Raw genomic sequence first — 17794 nt, 5'->3', positions numbered from 1 at the left:
AGGGAATCATGTTCCTTCCTTCAAATCTGCCCAAAATATTTACTCTTACATGAGTAAATCACACAAGCCAACACAAACCTTATAAGCATCCAAGACAAAGTAGAGAAGGAGATCCTAGCTTGTGTTTCCAAGTTAATCAAACCACCTATTATGGACAGTTTTCTCCTATCTTCAGAAGCACTCAAGAGATTTTATAGCCCGCATATTTATTTCACTCGATTCCATATCCATTGAAGCAACCCCACAACACTCAAAACTAGAGTTAGAACTAGCAAGCTGTTAATTTTCTCTCTACTTTACTTACATGGATATTCATATGTGAATATGTGGTACACATGGTGGCTCATAAAAGAGGAAAAAAACATCCTCCAGGACTCTTGGTCTCACTTCCAAGAGGTTATCAGGTATTCCTAATTGCTTCCAGATCCTTGATAACCAAGGACATTGTAGGTTTGAAGGTTTCTAATATTTTAAAACAAAAATCCACACAAATGCATAACAAAATTCCAAACAGGTAAAAACATAGTCACCAAGTTGGGGTTCGGGAATTAGTTGGCAAGGGAAAGAGTTGAAAAAAACGAAAAAATCGGGCAAAAAATCAAAATAGTGTTAAGACTTTTTTTTTCTGCTATGTGGTGTTATCATTAATATCATCAAATCCTATTTTAAACTATAAGAATAAATTGGTCTTTGAAAAAACCCTTTTAAAATAGCTTGCTAAGTGTAGAAAAATTGAATTTATTGAGAATTCTTGGATGATCATTACAAATACCCCAATAGTCGTATTTATAGACCAACTATCCTATTACAAGAATAATCTAGAATAATAAACCAACTATCCTATTGTAGAAGATTACAGGAATATTCTAAAAAGTCAAGAGTGATCAAGAATAATCAAGAAGAATATCCTATTTTCTTGATTCTATGAGATCAGATTTCCTGATTCTCCTACACTCCCCCTTAAGTTGGTGTATAAATGTCAATCATGCCCAACTTGCTTATCAGATGTTCAAAGTTAGGTCTAGCAAGCCCCTTAGTCAAGATGTCGGCTGTTTGCTGAGTAAAAGGCACAAACGACAAGCAAACAGTTTCAGCTTCAATTTTTTCCTTAATGAAATGTCGATCAATCTCAATGTGCTTCGTCCTATCATGCTGGACAGGATTGTGAGCAATACTTATTGCAGCCTTGCTGTCGCAATACAGTTTTAGAGGAAGTTTCACAGTCATCTTGAGTTCTTCTAGGATTCTGTATATCCACAATACCTCACAGATCCCTTGATCCATTGCTCTAAACTCGGCCTCTACGCTACTTCTGGCAACAACATTTTGCTTCTTGCTTCGCCAGGTAACTAAGTTTCCCCACACAAAGATGCAATACCCTGAAGTAGATCTCCTGTCATTCACCGAACCTGCCCAATCTGCATTAGTAAATACCTCAACACTCCTTTGATTTGTCTTTTTGAAAAACAAACCTTTTCTAGGAGTAGACTTTAAATATCTCAAAATTCGGTAGACCGCCTCGAGGTGTTCTTCATAAGGTGCATGCATAAATTGACTAACAACACTGACAGAGAAGGCAATATCCGGTCGAGTATGAGATAAATAGATTAGTTTTATAACCAATCTCTGGTATCTACCAGCATCAACAGGAACACTTCCTTCTTTCCAAAGCTTTACATTGGGATTCATGGGAGTCTCAGCCGGTTTGCAACCACTCAACCCGGTTTCCTTCAAAAGATCAAGAATATACTTTCGTTGAGAGACAACGATTCCTTTCATTGAACAAGCAATTTCCATGCCAAGAAAATATCTTAGCGCTCCCAAATCCTTGATCTCGAATTCTAATGCAAGGCTTTTCTTCAGTCTCTTTATTTCGATCACATCATCACCTGTGAGAATAATATCAACATAAACTATTAGCACAGCAACCTTTCCTTCATGAGAGAACTTGAAAAACAAGGTATGATCAGCTTGTCCTTGAGAATATCCTTGTTTTCTGACAAACTGTGTGAACTTCTCAAACCAAGCCCTTGGAGACTGTTTGAGACCATATAGAGATTTTTTTAGTTTGCATACTTTTGAGCCAAACTTCTCCTCAAAGCCCGGCGGACTATCCATGTACACTTCTTCCTCCAAGTCACCATTGAGGAAGGCATTCTTCACATCTAGTTGTTGCAAGGGCCAGTCCAGATTAACAGCAATAGATAAAAATACTCTCACCGTGTTAAATTTTGCAACAGGAGCAAAAGTTTCAGAATAATCAATGTCATATGTCTGGGTGAATCCCTTTGCCACCAACCTAGCCTTGTATCTTTCTACTGACCCATCAGAGTTGTACTTCACAGTGAAGACCCATTTACAACCCACAGTGGTCTTCCTAGCTGGCAATGCCTCAACACTCAAAGTATTGTTCTTCTCAAGAGCTCTCATCTCTTCAAGTACTGCTTCCTTCCACTTTGGAACCTTTAGAGCCTCCTGTACACTGTTAGGAATTTCTACACTGGATAATTGAGAGGTAAAAGCAGTAAGAGATGAAGACAATTTCGAGTATGACACAAATTTAGACAGTGGATGACTAATATAAGATCTAACCCCTTTACGAAGAGCTATAGGAATGTCTAAATTAGAAGGCTTAGACTGACTGTTGGGAAGAGAAAGAGAATTACCTATAACAGATTCAGATTGTTGATTCGTCCTTGGTTCAGAATCATGGTTGTGCTGTAGAGTCAATTCGTCTTTCCTTTTCTTATGATTCTTCTTCAAGTAAACAATCCCTTTCCAAGTTCGGTCACCTTCCTTGAATCTATTATCCTGTTGTGACATTATAGTAGGCTGTTCCTTATTTTCGATTTTCAAAAATTGTTGTCCAGAATTCTGATTTTTAGATTGTTTTTCAAATGTAGGCCTAGACTCAGGGGAAACATCACTCATAATAGGAGGAGTTTCAAGGAACGAATCTTGGTCATTTACTGTAGGTGCAGAGATACTAGACTCAGACTCTTGTGAGAGAAACACATCATCTGAGAGAAAAACATTGCCCGAGTTAAATGAATTTTCCTTAAAAATCTCCCCCTGAAGATGAATATCCTTAAAATATGGTTGTTTTTAAAAAATGTAACATCCATTGTGACAAAACATTTTTTCGATATCAGGTCAAAACATTTATAGCCTTTTTGAGTTAGGGAGTAACCAATGAAGACACATTTTATAGCTCTGGGCTCAAGTTTTCCAATTTTTCGATGTTCATGAACAAAAACCGACAACCAAATATTTTTAGAGGTAGATCAGTAGAAAGTCTAGCAGTTGGAAAACAATTTGTGAAAACTTGGAAAGGAGTTCGAAATTGTAAAACTTTGGAGGGCATTCTGTTTATTAAGTACGCAGCAGTTAAAACAGCCTCTCCCCACAAATACTTGGGAACTTTAGTTGCAAAAAGTAACGCGCGAGCCACCTCCAACAGATGTTTATTTTTTCTTTCTGCAATACCATTCTGTTGGGGTGTATCGATGCAAGAACTGTGATGAATTATTCCTTTTTCAAGAAAAAAATTTTCCAAGGTCATGCTAAAATACTCTTTCCCATTATCACTCCTGAAAACTTGTATGTTAGTTTGAAATTGAGTCTGCACCATATTGTAAAAAAATTTAAAAACGCGTTCGGCCTCTGATTTTTCTTTCAATAAATACACCCAGCAAAGTCGAGTATGATCATCCGTAAATGTGATGAACCATCTCTTGTTAGAAGGTATACTTATCTTATTAGGACCCCAAACATCGCTGTGAATAATAATGAAAGGTTTTGATGGTATATATGGTTGTGAAGGAAAAGATGTACGGTGGTGTTTTGCAAATTCACATATTTCACAATGAAACATAGATGGATCTTTATTGCCAAACAACTTAGGAAACAAATGTTTTAAATATTTGAAACTTGGATAACCTAATCTTAAATGCCATAACATAATATTATTATTGGAAACAGAAATAGATTCAAAGCAGGAACTTATTTGTTGAGATTGTTGCCTCGATTCAGATCCATCATCAAGGAAGTAGAGTCCTCCACTCTGTTTAGCACTGCCAATCATCCTCCCCAAGGTCAAATCCTGGAACACACAATGAGTTGGGAAAAAATTAGTTTGACAGTTTTAATCATGGGCTAGCTTACTGACAGACAAAAGATTACATGAAAGTTTGGGAACGTGAAGAACATCGTGAAGAGTGAGTGATGGAGATACTGTAATAGAACCTTTTCCTGCAATGGCTGAAAGAGAGCCATTTGCAATCTTAATTTTTTGATTACCTGCACAAGGATTATACGAAGAAAAAAGATTTGACAACCCTGTCATATGATCGGTTGCACCTGAATCGATGATCCAGGTGCGATCAGGGTTGACAACAATGAGAGCTGTTTTCAGGTAATTACCTTTTTGAGCCAAAAAACAAGAAGAATTTTTCTGAGACTCGAGAAACTTGTACAGTTGGTCTATCTGCTCCTTGGTGAAAGGAAACGAACTTGAAGAAGACTACTGCTCTTGATCTGAGAAACTAGTCTAAAGTGCACGCCCCTTTCCACCAGACTTCTTCCAGTTTTGAGGCTTGCCATGAATTTTCCTGCAGGTTTCCCTTGTGTGCCACGGACGTTTGCAATGATCGCATCACAACCGTTCAGAACGCTTACCATCCTTTTTCACCTCCTCTTGAAAATCCCGAGTTACAAGGGCAGAACTTTCTACTTCCGAGTTAGTAGTACTAGGAACCGATTTGTTGTTAAGCATCACACTCTGCTGTGCTTCTTCTCTCCGAACATCTGAGAAGGCCTCACGAATTGTTGGCAAAGGAGTTTTCCCTAAAATTCGGCCCCGCACCTCGTTTAATTCTTTGTTAAGTCCTGCCAAGAACATAAATACACGATCATTCTCCTGTCGTTTCATAAACCGGACACTATCATTCGCGCACTCCTAAACATCATCATAACAGAGGTCTAACTCCTGCCACAATGTCATCAACGCGTTGTAGTAGTAGGTTACATCTCGGTCACCTTGTTTCGCGTGCTAAAGTTTAGATTTTAAACCAAAAATTTGCGAAGAATTTTCTAGATCGGAATACGTATCCCTGACTGCTTCCCAAACATCTTTGGCCATCGGCAGGAACATTAAGGGCTTGCCAATTGCGGGTTCCATTGAGTTCACCAACCACGCAATAATCAAAGAATTTTCTAATTTCCAGGTCTTGAGAGTTGAATCTCCATCTGCAGGTTTTGTCACTTCTCCTGTTAGATATCCAAGTTTTCCCTTGCCTTCCAAAATCAAACGAACGATTTGCGACCATTCCGTGTAGTTTTTTCCATTTAGACGGTGGATATTCAATTGGAACTAATTCGTGGACCCTTCCGAACCACTGAATGAGATGGAGGAGTTCAGGTTCGAACTTGCGGTGCTTTCCCCTGACGCCGCTGAGTCCTTGCTGGTCACATCGGTTAAAGCTGTCTTCCATGGATTTTGGCCCGCCATAGGTAATCCCTAGATCAGAACGTAATGCTCTGATACCATGTAGAAAAATTGAATTTATTGAGAATTCTTGGATGATCATTACAAATGCCCCAATAGTGGTATTTATAGACCAACTATCATATTACAAGAATAATCTAGAAATTCAAGAATAATCTAGAATAATAAACCGACTATCCTATTGTAGAAGATTACATGAATATTCTAGAAAGTCAAGAGTGATCAAGAATAATCAAGAAGAATATCCTATTTTCTTGATTTTATGAGATCAGATTTCTTGATTCTCCTACACTAAGCAAAAAAGAAAAAAAGAAATCACATTTTTAGTGTTTAAATCGCGACTTTCATTTAAATCGTAATTTTTTTTCAAAAAGTCATGATTTAATCGCCAGTCTTCAAAATTGCGATTTAAACACGATTTTTTGAAAAAGTCGGTGACTTTGGTGACTATGGGTAAAAGGAGTGAGGTTTCTTAATCAACCCTCAACTCACAAATAGATTTATTTAGAGTTGATCAAGGACATGACCATCAACCATCATGCAAGCAGCATACTCAACTTTCATTCAATTGAATTTCAATTATTCAAACCGAAAGTATGCACACTGGACTCCAAATATGTTTTGAACTGCTCTGTAACAACTTAACTCCATAAATTTTAACACAAAATATAATAGAAAACCCTTCATCCCAAGCTATGTCACATGGTATGAGCATTTAGCACTTATTGAGTGAAATTCTCAAAGAACTGACAGAATTTTACCAAGAGTAAGACAGAATGCCAAAAGTCCAGTAAGGATACACATATTCCTGTTCGTCCGTTAATTGAATGAAAACCACCATCAAATCGCTCAAGCTCTCCAAAACCAAAGTCTTGGGGTGAAAGGTAAAAAGGAAAACATAAAAAAGATAAAATTTCCACCAAAAAACCTCAGATATGATCAAATATACCATCAACAATCAATAATCTGGAATTCCCCCTGACTGAACTTTCTGTTGTGTAGAAAGAGCCTTAGCACATCTTGAGAGAGCTTCTCAAGACATCGATCAGGTCGTTTTGATCAAGGTACAAAATATTATGTTAGGGGATGGAGGACTTTTGCATCGGCTGCCAACTTGATGCAACCATCCTTTATCCGGGCCTGAGACCGGGAATGTAATGGTAAAATTAGAGCACTACACAGTTGCTATGGTGATAAAAAACAAAACACAAGCACTTCATTTCATCCAGTAATTTAGTAGGTCGCATCAAAGATGTAGTCAATGACAATGCTTCAAAACCTTGAAAATGAGATCCCTGTTTTAAAGCTTCAAAACCACTACTCTTCTTTCTTGTTCTTCTTATCAGCACAAGTGAATCCCACTGCTTACTCTGTCAATACCTTCGCAGAATTGTGCTAATATGCTTAGAATATTATGAGTATATCAGGTTCTTTCGACAAGTAATTTATGATTGTATTTTTTATTTTTCAATATTTAACAATATGTTTTCATAAAAGAATCTTTGAAAAAAGATATTTTGCAAAATGAATACTAATTTCCACTGAAATATCTACAAAAAGTAACTAACTATTGAATTTCATGTCAAGCATTGTGGAAATGGAAACATTTCAGTATATTTCATGGAAATATGATGAAATTTAGGGCAATAGTTATATCACATACTACACATAAGAGAATACATGAAATGTATTGATCTATCTTTCCATATAGAAGCTTCCTATTGGAAAAGATAAAGAGTTAATAAATGTCAATGTATGTTGTTCTAGTAAAGAAAGAAAAGTCAAAAGGAACACCAAATCAATGGGGAAATCTGACACATTTCGGCAGAGGTAATTTAGACAGTTCAGAGGAATCTTGCAACAAAAATTCCAAGAATAATACTGTTACTAGAAGAGTACTTTCAAATGTGATAGGTTCGCAAAGAAAGTATCTAAAAAACGCATACCCCTTCTCATTCTTTACAAATGTTAGTGACTAGGGAGTTACTATGGTTGCATAAGAATATTCCTTTATTTTTAGATAAGTAAAGAATATGCCACGCCACCCTTGCACTTATGAACTATCTTTGTTTCAAAATGGCAATAGAAGATTAGCCCGCACCTGTACTTTGCATTTAAAACTTCGAAACGAGCACTTTCAGAACTCCGTTCCCGTATTGACATTGAAGATGAAACAAACATGATGAGATCACTAATGAATTTGCTGCACATAGCATTTATAAACATGGTTAGAAACTTCATCCTAGTTCTACAAAACAGAGAAAATCCATAAAGTACTCCCCGAAGTAGTAACATCAACACTAGCTTACACATTAGAAAAAGGGAAAAAAGAAAGGGAAAAAAAAATATAAGAAACATCAATGAAGCTTGCAAGACAAAATTAAATTTTAACATGAGCTCAATCCAAAAGCTGAATGGAAGGATGCAGTAGACACTTCACTATAATGATACTGAAACAATTGAACTTAAAGTTACCAGTGATAGTATTTTGTAATGAAGTCAAAATTATGGAACAATCCTGAAACAACCAGATTTTAAAAGACTGAACTTAAGGAAAGTAAATTGACTTATTTTTCTAAACTTCATCATAGATGTAATACATCTAGATAGAATTCATCAAATAAACCTCTATTCTCAGGAAGTACATATTAAAAGAGCAACTAAATCAAAAGAAATGACTAATCAAGGAAAGCTCCTCTTAGTTATACTTCTTTTTGCTTTTTAGGATTATCAATATTAATATAAGCAATTAGCTTCACATATATAACAATATCGAACAAAAGACAAGGAGTGGATAGCTCATCCTCTGGTATTTGACCTCAGCCAGACTACCTCATGTGCTATATTATCCCAACAACAAACATTGACAAAGTGTGGCAAAGAGACAACCATCAACAAACCTCGTTAGAACATCAGGGTCTATATCTTGCCACTCCACTTCTTCAATAATTTTCATAATGTGCTTTATTCTTTGCTCAAACTCCACAGATTCAAGAAGACCAAAATCATGACTCAAAAAGGTGCTCCCAGTAATGGGAAGTATTACCTGTCATACATTAAGATATATAAAAATAGGAGAAAGAAGTAATATTTATTGAAAGACTTCGAATCCTATGTTAACAGACAACAAGATATGCTAAACCATCCAATTTTTTAATGAATCTAAAGCATCAAAATCAATAGTCTTGAAACCTTAATATGAAATCCAGCCAAACCAGAAATCCATCTGACTTACCCTTCCATTGGTAATGACTGCATTAGCACCAAATTCAAGCCCCAGATGCCTGTAAAGAAAATGTGACACCTGCACTCCATTTGTAAATTGTAATTAATTAGCTGTTATTCATATCCCAAATCTGTAAATAACGATCATAAATAACAACAGATCATACTGAAAATTACATCGATCAAACAAAAACATCCCCATCAAGCAATACAATACAATACAAAAAAACTGAATATAGGCATTTATAAAAAGGAATCAAAAGATTACACATATGGAGCATCTGTAATGATCTATACTTTCTCCCTATTTGTACTCCCACTTGTGGAGCCCGTATGGATAACATTTTGAATGATTCTAACCATTCAATGGTTCTTTCCCAACATGGCACTACTAGCTATATAAAAAATTGACCTAAAACAATGGTCTAAATGAGCAGTTCAGAGTGTTGGAACTTCAACTTTTCATGATGCTAAAAACGTTGTAATGGATTGAAATTTTGTGAAGATGGCCTCCAAGGCATGGCCAAATTGAAGTATGATTCTTAAGTCTCTTCGGGGTGATGGGATGCCTTCGAGCTTCTCTTCAATTGCTTTTGGTGTTGTGGATCCAAATGGATTTCTTGTTCATTGGCACTAGAAGGTTGTGGAGCTTCCTTCCCCTCGTGGTTTGTCGAGGTATTTGAAGAGAGAGAAATGAGTGTGTTTTTGAAGGAGAAGAGTTGCCCATCCAAGATATTTTCATTTCTATTTTTGGGGCTGCTGTTTTTTTTTGGCTGGGAGTGTGGTGGTAAAAATTTTAAGGAATTTAGCGGGTTTTTTTTTAGGATTTCCTTTGTAGATGGGACCAGGTTGGTGACATTTCCTTAATGTATGTCGTATTATTCAGGTGGTTTGTCTTGTATTCCATCCTTGCTGGCCATCTCGACCAGCTTTTTTCTAATGAATTCTAAATATCAAAAAAGAAATTATCCACTAAACAGTTATCCTGGTTATAAAGAGGACATACAGAACTTCGTGGAAGAAGTCATGAAACCATGAACTTTTCCTAGCTATGCTACCAGTTTCAGAAACCAGTAGACATCATGAGTGATAAAACAGCATGCAAATTATATTCTTTAGGGGCTGTAAGGTTTCAAAAGTCAACACATAAACAAACACCTTAACCAAATGATTCTTCAATAAATCTATCGAGAAGTCTGAAAGAACAGCTCTATAGTCCTCTGATGGTAAGCCATTTGCCCTTGCCAGCTCACAAACTTTTTCTATGAACAATGGAGTACTTTCAGCATCCAATGAAGCCATGAACATATACTCCCTCTCAAAAAACGAACAGAACTGATCCAAAAAACTCAATACTGTTTTCTTATGACTGCAAGGCATAAAGAAAGCATGCAGTTAGGCAGCTGATAATTTTATATGCTTGCATGTATTTGAACTCATGCATATATAGAGGTAACTCATGAAAAAAAAAAATGCCCCAAGCTGTGTAAACATGAAATCCAATGGTCAGGATTTATACCTATCTAGTTGATACTTTTCCTGAGGATAAATCTCAACCATTGGATTTCATGTTTACACAAATTTTGTGTGTGAAGTAAATGAAAATAATAAAATCCGAATGATAGGAGCAGTGAAGATAGCCTGTAAAGCTTTCAAAGACATAACTAACCTAAATGAAGAGGCGGTGAATCCAAAAACCTTCACAAAAAGAAAACTAGGCGATCCAGCACCATTTTCAACACTAAATAATACACCTAGACGGGCACCTTTAGATCCTCCCGTCTGCAACACATTTAGCAAGTGAAAAAGAAAATAAATGAACATGACACCAAAAAAAAAAGGTAACAACTGAGAGACAGGTTTCATTGTAATAAAACAATAACCAGGTAACGTATTCCTTCGCGGAGCAACTTCATCCCTTTACTTGATGCAACATTAACAGCAAGTAGATGAGTCACCGGCTTCAAATCATCTATAGCTGGAAAAAGAAGTTGGACCAAATGAAGCAAATGTCAAGATAAAAAAAAACTTGAAATGATTGTATTACAGCGCCCAGATTTTTAATTACGACTTACTTCCAGGACTATGCAAGTAATTGATATCGTTCAACACAGATTCACTTCCAAGAATTGATGCAGACAGCGAAGCAAACCTCTTTTGGGTCTTTCCATCCCCAGTTATCTACATCATTTCATAAACGTGGAAGATTAAGCTACATAAGGTACTAACATATTTGCAAGATAAGCCAAATCAAATCCAAGATCTGAAGATAGGTCCAACATTTCACAACAAACCTCCCAAATAGTTTACCTGTGGGTTATAGCGATGATAACCACTTTCTGAAAGGAATTTTTCCAGAACATCTGTGTGTGAGCCTATATGTCCATAGTAAACTTGTTCTTGAATTCTTGGGAGTTCATCATTCATAGCATTTATCACAGCATCCTAGAAAAAGATATATTTGAAACTATTAATGTTGTGTTGCATTATATAATAGTTAGATAAATGCACTAAGGAAAGTGACAAATATATTTGAGCAGAACAAAATTAAAGAAGAAAAAAAAAGGGAAAGGAGGCCGAGAAGGACTAACTATTAGGAGGAAAACAAAAAAGCTTACTCTCTAGCATTACAAATCTGATCCCACTAAGGACCTAAAACGGGTTGGATCGGGCCAGATATTAGTGTGTTCATATCCATATCCAAACCATTTTACTTTCATTAAAACCAATCTGGATTTGATCCAACCGAATTAATTGATTCAAGTCGGATAACGTCAAACCGTTTAAGATTATTTCAAATAAAATTGTTTAAATATGACTAAATGGTGACTTGAAATCGATAGGGATTGCTCTTGTGTTTGTTCACGTTCTAGCTCATTCTAATTCCAAGAAGAAAAAGTAGCTCCTAAGACCTCTCCATTTTGAAGAGAGGCCTTGACCACTACACTCAACCGTTGTTGGTTGATGAAAGATGACTTAAAAAAAGTATAACAATACAATTTGCAAAGTAATATATTATTCGGATCTTGGCGGATATAGGGACGAACCGTATTCGACCCAGATCCAACTCGGGTTAGGGGACATCAACCCATATCTGAACCATATTTTAATTCATATATACTTGATGAAACCAAACCCGGTAAATTCGGATCACTCGAATTTCGGATAAAATCTGTACCATTTTAAGCCCTAATCCCACCAAAATAAGAAATCCTCAAAAAAGAAAAAGACCCCTTTAAATTCTGAACAGCTTAACCCAAAAAAAAAGTACAAGAAAAAGAAAACCAATCAAAGCTCCTATTGTTCCTTCCCTTCCAAATGACCCCAACACAAGGCAAAAGGAGTTATTGTCCACAAAATGCTCTTTATATACGAAAAGGTCTTAATCTACCAAGATTGGAAGATACGTAAAACTGAACTAGATAAGCACCAAGCAACACGGAACAGAGAGAAAGTGAGCCCAAACCTCCATTACAAAGGAGCAATGAATGAGATAATATGATCCATTGTTAGAATCCCTCTCAAAACCACCACCCAAACGAAAAAGGAGAGCTTGTAAGGACTCAAGGACTCATGTAGGAAAGGGAGAGATAGAAGAAGGCACAGTGAAGTTGTAAAAAGATTGCAACGAGGACACCTTGTTGTGACTCTAAGCCCACATCCTTTGATCCTACAATATTGGGTCAACAAGGATCTAAGATATACATCTGATGAGATTTTTTATCACCTGAACCTCCCAATTATTGAAGCCTCCTAAACCAAAGTCTTAAGACATCTCGAATATTCTCCTAACCGAGACAATGCCTTGAGAAAAGATTTTAAATCTTGCCTAAAAGCAGGCATATAGTCAAATAGTATGGAAAAAAATAATAATAGAAATAATCGTACTGTGGGACTGTATATGTAGTGGGTGCATCACAGCTACATGGACTTGATTCTTTAAGCATATCTAAGAAATTCAACGAACAAAACACAATATCGATGAACTCTTTGGGGCAGCAAAAAAGGATAAGGCTTAAACATTTCAAAAGATCCAACTGAACAAAATTAATAGTCACACTATAACCATAAATTCAGGATACATGAATAATAAAATGACCCGAAATGATGGGATAAATGTCATCACATACCTCAGTGGACTCATAGACAAGCCCATTCATCAAGAGGCAACATTGCAATTTAGACAAGCCCATGTTAAAAACAAAGAGGGAGCTTTCTTCAGCTTTTTCCTTGAATGCCAACTCCTTTTCGAGCTTTAGTACGATATCTTGAGGTGGAGATTTCATCTTTGGTCTGTGCATTAAAAAATGTACAAAAAGTTGATAAATTTCAATTTAATATGAAAAATTAGCAAGCTGTACAAATAAGATCTTCTTCCTTCTCTTTTCTATTTTTCCCCTTGATCACTAAAGGAAGAAGATACCTACAATGAAAAACCTTTAGCCACCTAAAACTAGATAGAACTAACCATAAAATCCTGGCTTTTTTTCAACTTACAGGAGTACTTCAACAAATGCGCCTTCAACATGATGCACTTCAAGAGTATCTTCTATAGGATCATCTGACACACTCCGTAACCTATTTACCTGCAAAATATTTACAGGTGTTCAGCCATGAGTTTTAAATTACATAAACCCATATAGGATTCCTCCACAATCCCCTCTTTCTTGCTACAAAATAAACAATCAATATATACAATTTGGGAAAGGTACACGTGTGTGTCATTTACTTTTAAAACAGAAAGTAAATTGGATTTTGCTCTTCTGCATGGATAACAGTGAACAAGATCCTTTTAACGGTCAATCTCCAGTCTCTAAAGAGGGAAACACACATGTGCTTTTTGACTCATTTCCTTCCAATTTCTTGGGATTCATTTTCCAGAAAAAAATAGTCAATAAAAAGATAAGGAAAAAACATATATTTTAAAATGATGGCTACATATATATTGAGCATACTTGACCATGACTTTATTATTGGTAAAAACTTACACAAATAAGGATGTGAAAACATGGATTTTTTTGGCTTTATTATTAAATTAATATGGAACCAAGTATTTGTACTGATTTTCTTATAGGGGCAAGAATTTATATTAATAAGTTCAGATGAGAACTATAAGAGATTTTGGGGGTTTCGTAAAAAATAATTAATCCGATTGCATGATGATTGGGAAGGGTTTGATCTCAAGTGTAGGAGGCAACCTTTTCCTAATGCGTCTCAATTGGTGATCCATAGAGAAATCTCAAATAATGTGCTACTTTGATTTTGGGTTGTGGAGGTGTGTGTCACATTGCCCTTTATCTTTAAAATTTGAAAACACATGGCTTCAAGTGCCAAATTCTTCAAAAAAGGTGGAGGGGAGGAATTTTTTCACTCCAAGGGTAAAGTGAGGAATGTGTACAAATGAAATTGAAAAGCTTTTGAAGATAAGTTGAAGCAGTGTTATTGGGAAACATTTGGGAGGGTGGTTCATAAAAAGAGTGGGATGGTTAAATAAAACAACAAATTTTTCCATTGGACCGCAGATGCAAAACGACATTCCTCACCTTGTTTTGGAAGGGAGGATTAGGGAGGAGGTAGCTAAATATTACTTTAACCTGTTCAATCTCGTCTTTGATGTGTCACTGGAAACCCTTAATTTTTCCACCCAAATATTCTATCCTTGTCCAAAAACCCTATCGTGTTTTTGAGGTTTGAAGGTTGAAGAAATAATTTTAAGGTTGAAGACGATCCTAAAATTATTTCATCTTCAAGCTGTTAACCTCTAAGTAAAGAAATCCTTGATTTTTCTACCCAAATATCTGTCTTTGTATGTTTCTAAATATTCTATCTTGTTCTTGAGGTCTGAAGCTTGAAGATGAGGGTTAAAAACGTCCACCCTAAGATGGAAGATGACTGGTTTTGGGGAGAAAATGAAGGGGGGTTTGCTAGAGGTTGAAGCCAAGGGCCTGTAAGTGATTTTACCTTGATCTCTATAACAAAACCTACGTCAAAGGGGTATGTCATCAGTTTGAAAACACAGAGGGTTTCTTCAATATTGACCAAATGTGGACAGGTATGTCCTAATCACCTGAATAATTTAATAAACAACGGCCAGAAAGATATGATAAGCAAATAACAGGACGCAGTGATAACCAAATTCTATAGCCCCACATGTAATAGTTAAAGCACCCCACATACATCGCTCAAAAATTGGAAAGCCATTTGAGTCCCATGGTTCTCCTCAATATAAATGAAAAGACGAATAATCTGCAAAACAAAATACAATCAACAAACAAATTCTATTAGACCCAATCAATGCCAATTCCATGGAAACAAAATTGAGAATTTGAGAGAGGGGGTGGTTAAGAACTAAAGACAGTATGCTGTAAGCAGGCAGCACAACAAAGCTAACGTCTGTAAGCAAGTTTCATCATTCATCCTTAATGTTGTCTTGTCCAAACTATTTTGGGGTGTACAATTATCAACACATGCAATTAATAATTAAGAGGATATGGGGGCATTGATTGGAAAGAAATAAAAGGATATTCAAAGGGGCTACTTCTTCTACTAGAGACATTGTATTCAATGTTTTAGGACTGTTATTTTTTTGGTGTAAACTGTACCCCAATTTCAAAGGGGTTTTCCTTGAGGAGTTCGTTTATCGTTGGGACACCTTGTGTGATAGTTGAGCTTCTTATTTTGATTGGTCACCTTGACCGGTCGTTGTATTTTCTTCTTTTAATGGAATTTATACTTATCCAAAAATAAAAATAAAAAAGAGTACATGACCGAAAAATGCATTTTAGCATCAATAAGAGAACAAGAAGAAGAAAACAATGTAATTTCCAGAATGAAAGAAAAAATTACCAAATTGGAGATATCCTCCTCAGAAGGACTGTTATCCTCCCCTGCAGATAGGGGGAGTTCACCTCCATTCTCTTCAATCTTTTTTATCAATTCTGATGAATAGAGTATTACACCGAATCTCACGGGTAAATTATTTTCATACATAGATATGATCATGTCGATGGACTGCAAGGTACCCAAAGAAATATCCATATGAGAAATTTGTGCAACAAATTGATGTAAATAGAACCAACCAAGTACTCAGCCAGAAAAAGTAACTTGCCTCAAGTCCACATATAGAGGCAGGATCAAGAACATAAACTGCATGGAACAGATTTTTGCGGATGTACCGAAGTTGGCCAGGAAAAACTGGCATCAAAAGCTACAACAACAAAATTAGACAATGTTATTGGCAACATCACAGTTGGTCTCCAAAATGTGCATTAAACCACCTGGAATTTACATAGGACAAAAACAAGTAAAGGAAAGAAATTACTTCATTTAAATTGCTTCGCCAACGCCTGTACATGGCATCCTCCTCCAAGTTGTTGAGGTAATGGACATGGTTAGATCGAAAATCAACACGGAAGGTACTGGCATCAGAAGGTGGTAGAGTTGACAGCAATTTCCTTATAGTCTTTTTAGGAATCTGAAAATGTTTTCAGAGTTAATTAGTTTGAGAGGCTAGGAACCAACTTACTTTACAAGTCGGCTAACATTGCATAGAAGGCATACAAAATAAACAAAGATTTGTGATATAGAGCTCAGTTGATGTCTCGTTCCAGCACCTCAACTGTCATTTATAACAATAGGGCTGCTGCAGGCCATGGCATTGTAGGTCGGGCTTGTACTGCATTTACAAACAGATGGATCCTTGAAAAGCCTAATTGGCAGACCAGCTAAGTGAAAAGAATGGATACTTGCCAACTAAACGACCATAAATTATCAGACTCGGTAACTTGCCACGAATTAATTCCCCTTGGACCTTAAAAATAGTGATAGAAACTGCAACCTGAGCTATCAATACTATTATTGTTGGATCCAACTTTAGGAAGCACAGACAATAATAAAAAAGATGACAAAAATGCAACTCACTTGGGGCTACGCTTTGGATGGACTTCTTATCAAAGTTGTTACCAATGGTCCTAGCCCATGTTGTACTGATTAAACCCTAATACTTTACACAACCACGGTCTAATTTAAGCGTCTGCGACAACAATAATGCACGCTCTCCCCCTCCATCCTTCCCTCCCTCTACGCCCAGTGGTGTATCAGACAAGATTATTTAAGCAGGGTCGTTCTCATCAGTCAGACATCTTGGCCCTCGAGTAGAAAGCCATTCTTAGAGACCTGATCTTCCTCAGAGATAATGGGGCTTCAAAAGTCATTGTGAATTCCGATTCCTTGATTGCTATTCAAAGCATCATGGACAGATGGAGTTGTACTTGGAAGTTTTTGAGTCTTATTCGGGAAATTTGAAGTACTATGTTGAGTTTTGAATCCATTGAGTTAGAGTTTGTGTGGCATGAGACTAATAAAGCTGCTGATTGGCTTGCTCGCAAGGCAGCTTCTAATGTTGAGAGTTTCACATTAGTATAAACTGCGCATTCATTTTATACAAGTGACCAGAGATTTCCCCTCCCTACACACTACGGACTCCCAAGCACACAACCTTTGAAAAAATTCATCTGAACTCAATAAGCCCATTAGTCCAAATAAACTGTTAAGCTTTGATATTCAGGAGCAAATTAAGCAAAATTTTCTCCTTCCGTTAAAAATTCAACCTAATTCTCTCCTTCCAAATAACCCAACAAAAAACAAATAGAAAAAAAAAACTCCAAAGAATCCTACCTCTACCATTATAAGCATAATTAGAGGATGATATCACAATAAAATTAATGATAGGAGGCTCTGAGGCTGAAATAAATGTGTGTGCCCTAAGAGTGCCATGTATGCAAAACATAAAATCAGGCTAAAACAAAGTGCCAAAAGATGCCATTTCCAAGAGATGTCCGGCAATTTTTTCACAAGTTTCGGATGGTTGATGTTTTCCAAAGAAAAGATGGAAAATTCTTTTTCATGCTAACCTTATCCCTTCTAGACAATAAGGCTCTCTTTTTTTTTTCGATAAATATAAAATTAAGGAAAGGAGATAGCGGTGACCTACCAAAATACAAACAAGAGAGGAACTAAGAAAACGATTTACACATAAGATCCCATCTAAACAAAAAAATCCTC

General features: G+C 36.4%; 1 protein-coding gene across 2 annotated transcripts in view; it reads right to left on the bottom strand.

Moving 5' to 3' along the window:
• EBS1 (EMS-MUTAGENIZED BRI1 SUPPRESSOR 1) overlaps positions 1-17794 on the bottom strand; it is a 45702-nt gene that overhangs the window by 15267 nt on the left and 12641 nt on the right. For both annotated transcript variants that reach the window (XM_086440204.1, XM_086440203.1), the window contains exons 10-23: positions 16053-16205; positions 15840-15938; positions 15578-15742; positions 14909-14977; positions 13229-13317; positions 12862-13024; positions 11042-11176; positions 10807-10912; positions 10615-10709; positions 10401-10513; positions 9890-10100; positions 8742-8810; positions 8407-8552; positions 7608-7709 (exon numbers count right to left, since the gene is read on the bottom strand). In XM_086440204.1, coding sequence (XP_086296330.1) covers positions 7608-7709; positions 8407-8552; positions 8742-8810; positions 9890-10100; positions 10401-10513; positions 10615-10709; positions 10807-10912; positions 11042-11176; positions 12862-13024; positions 13229-13317; positions 14909-14977; positions 15578-15742; positions 15840-15938; positions 16053-16205 — 1715 coding nt within the window. The remainder of the gene's footprint in view (positions 1-7607; positions 7710-8406; positions 8553-8741; positions 8811-9889; positions 10101-10400; positions 10514-10614; positions 10710-10806; positions 10913-11041; positions 11177-12861; positions 13025-13228; positions 13318-14908; positions 14978-15577; positions 15743-15839; positions 15939-16052; positions 16206-17794) is intronic.

The sequence above is a fragment of the Akebia trifoliata genome, chromosome 4 (assembly GCF_017979445.1).
Source record: "Akebia trifoliata isolate Shusen 1 chromosome 4, ASM1797944v1, whole genome shotgun sequence".
In the NCBI taxonomy this organism is placed as follows: domain Eukaryota; kingdom Viridiplantae; phylum Streptophyta; class Magnoliopsida; order Ranunculales; family Lardizabalaceae; genus Akebia; species Akebia trifoliata.
Note: the sequence above shows the minus strand (reverse complement) of the source record. Positions and strands in the feature narration are given on the sequence as shown.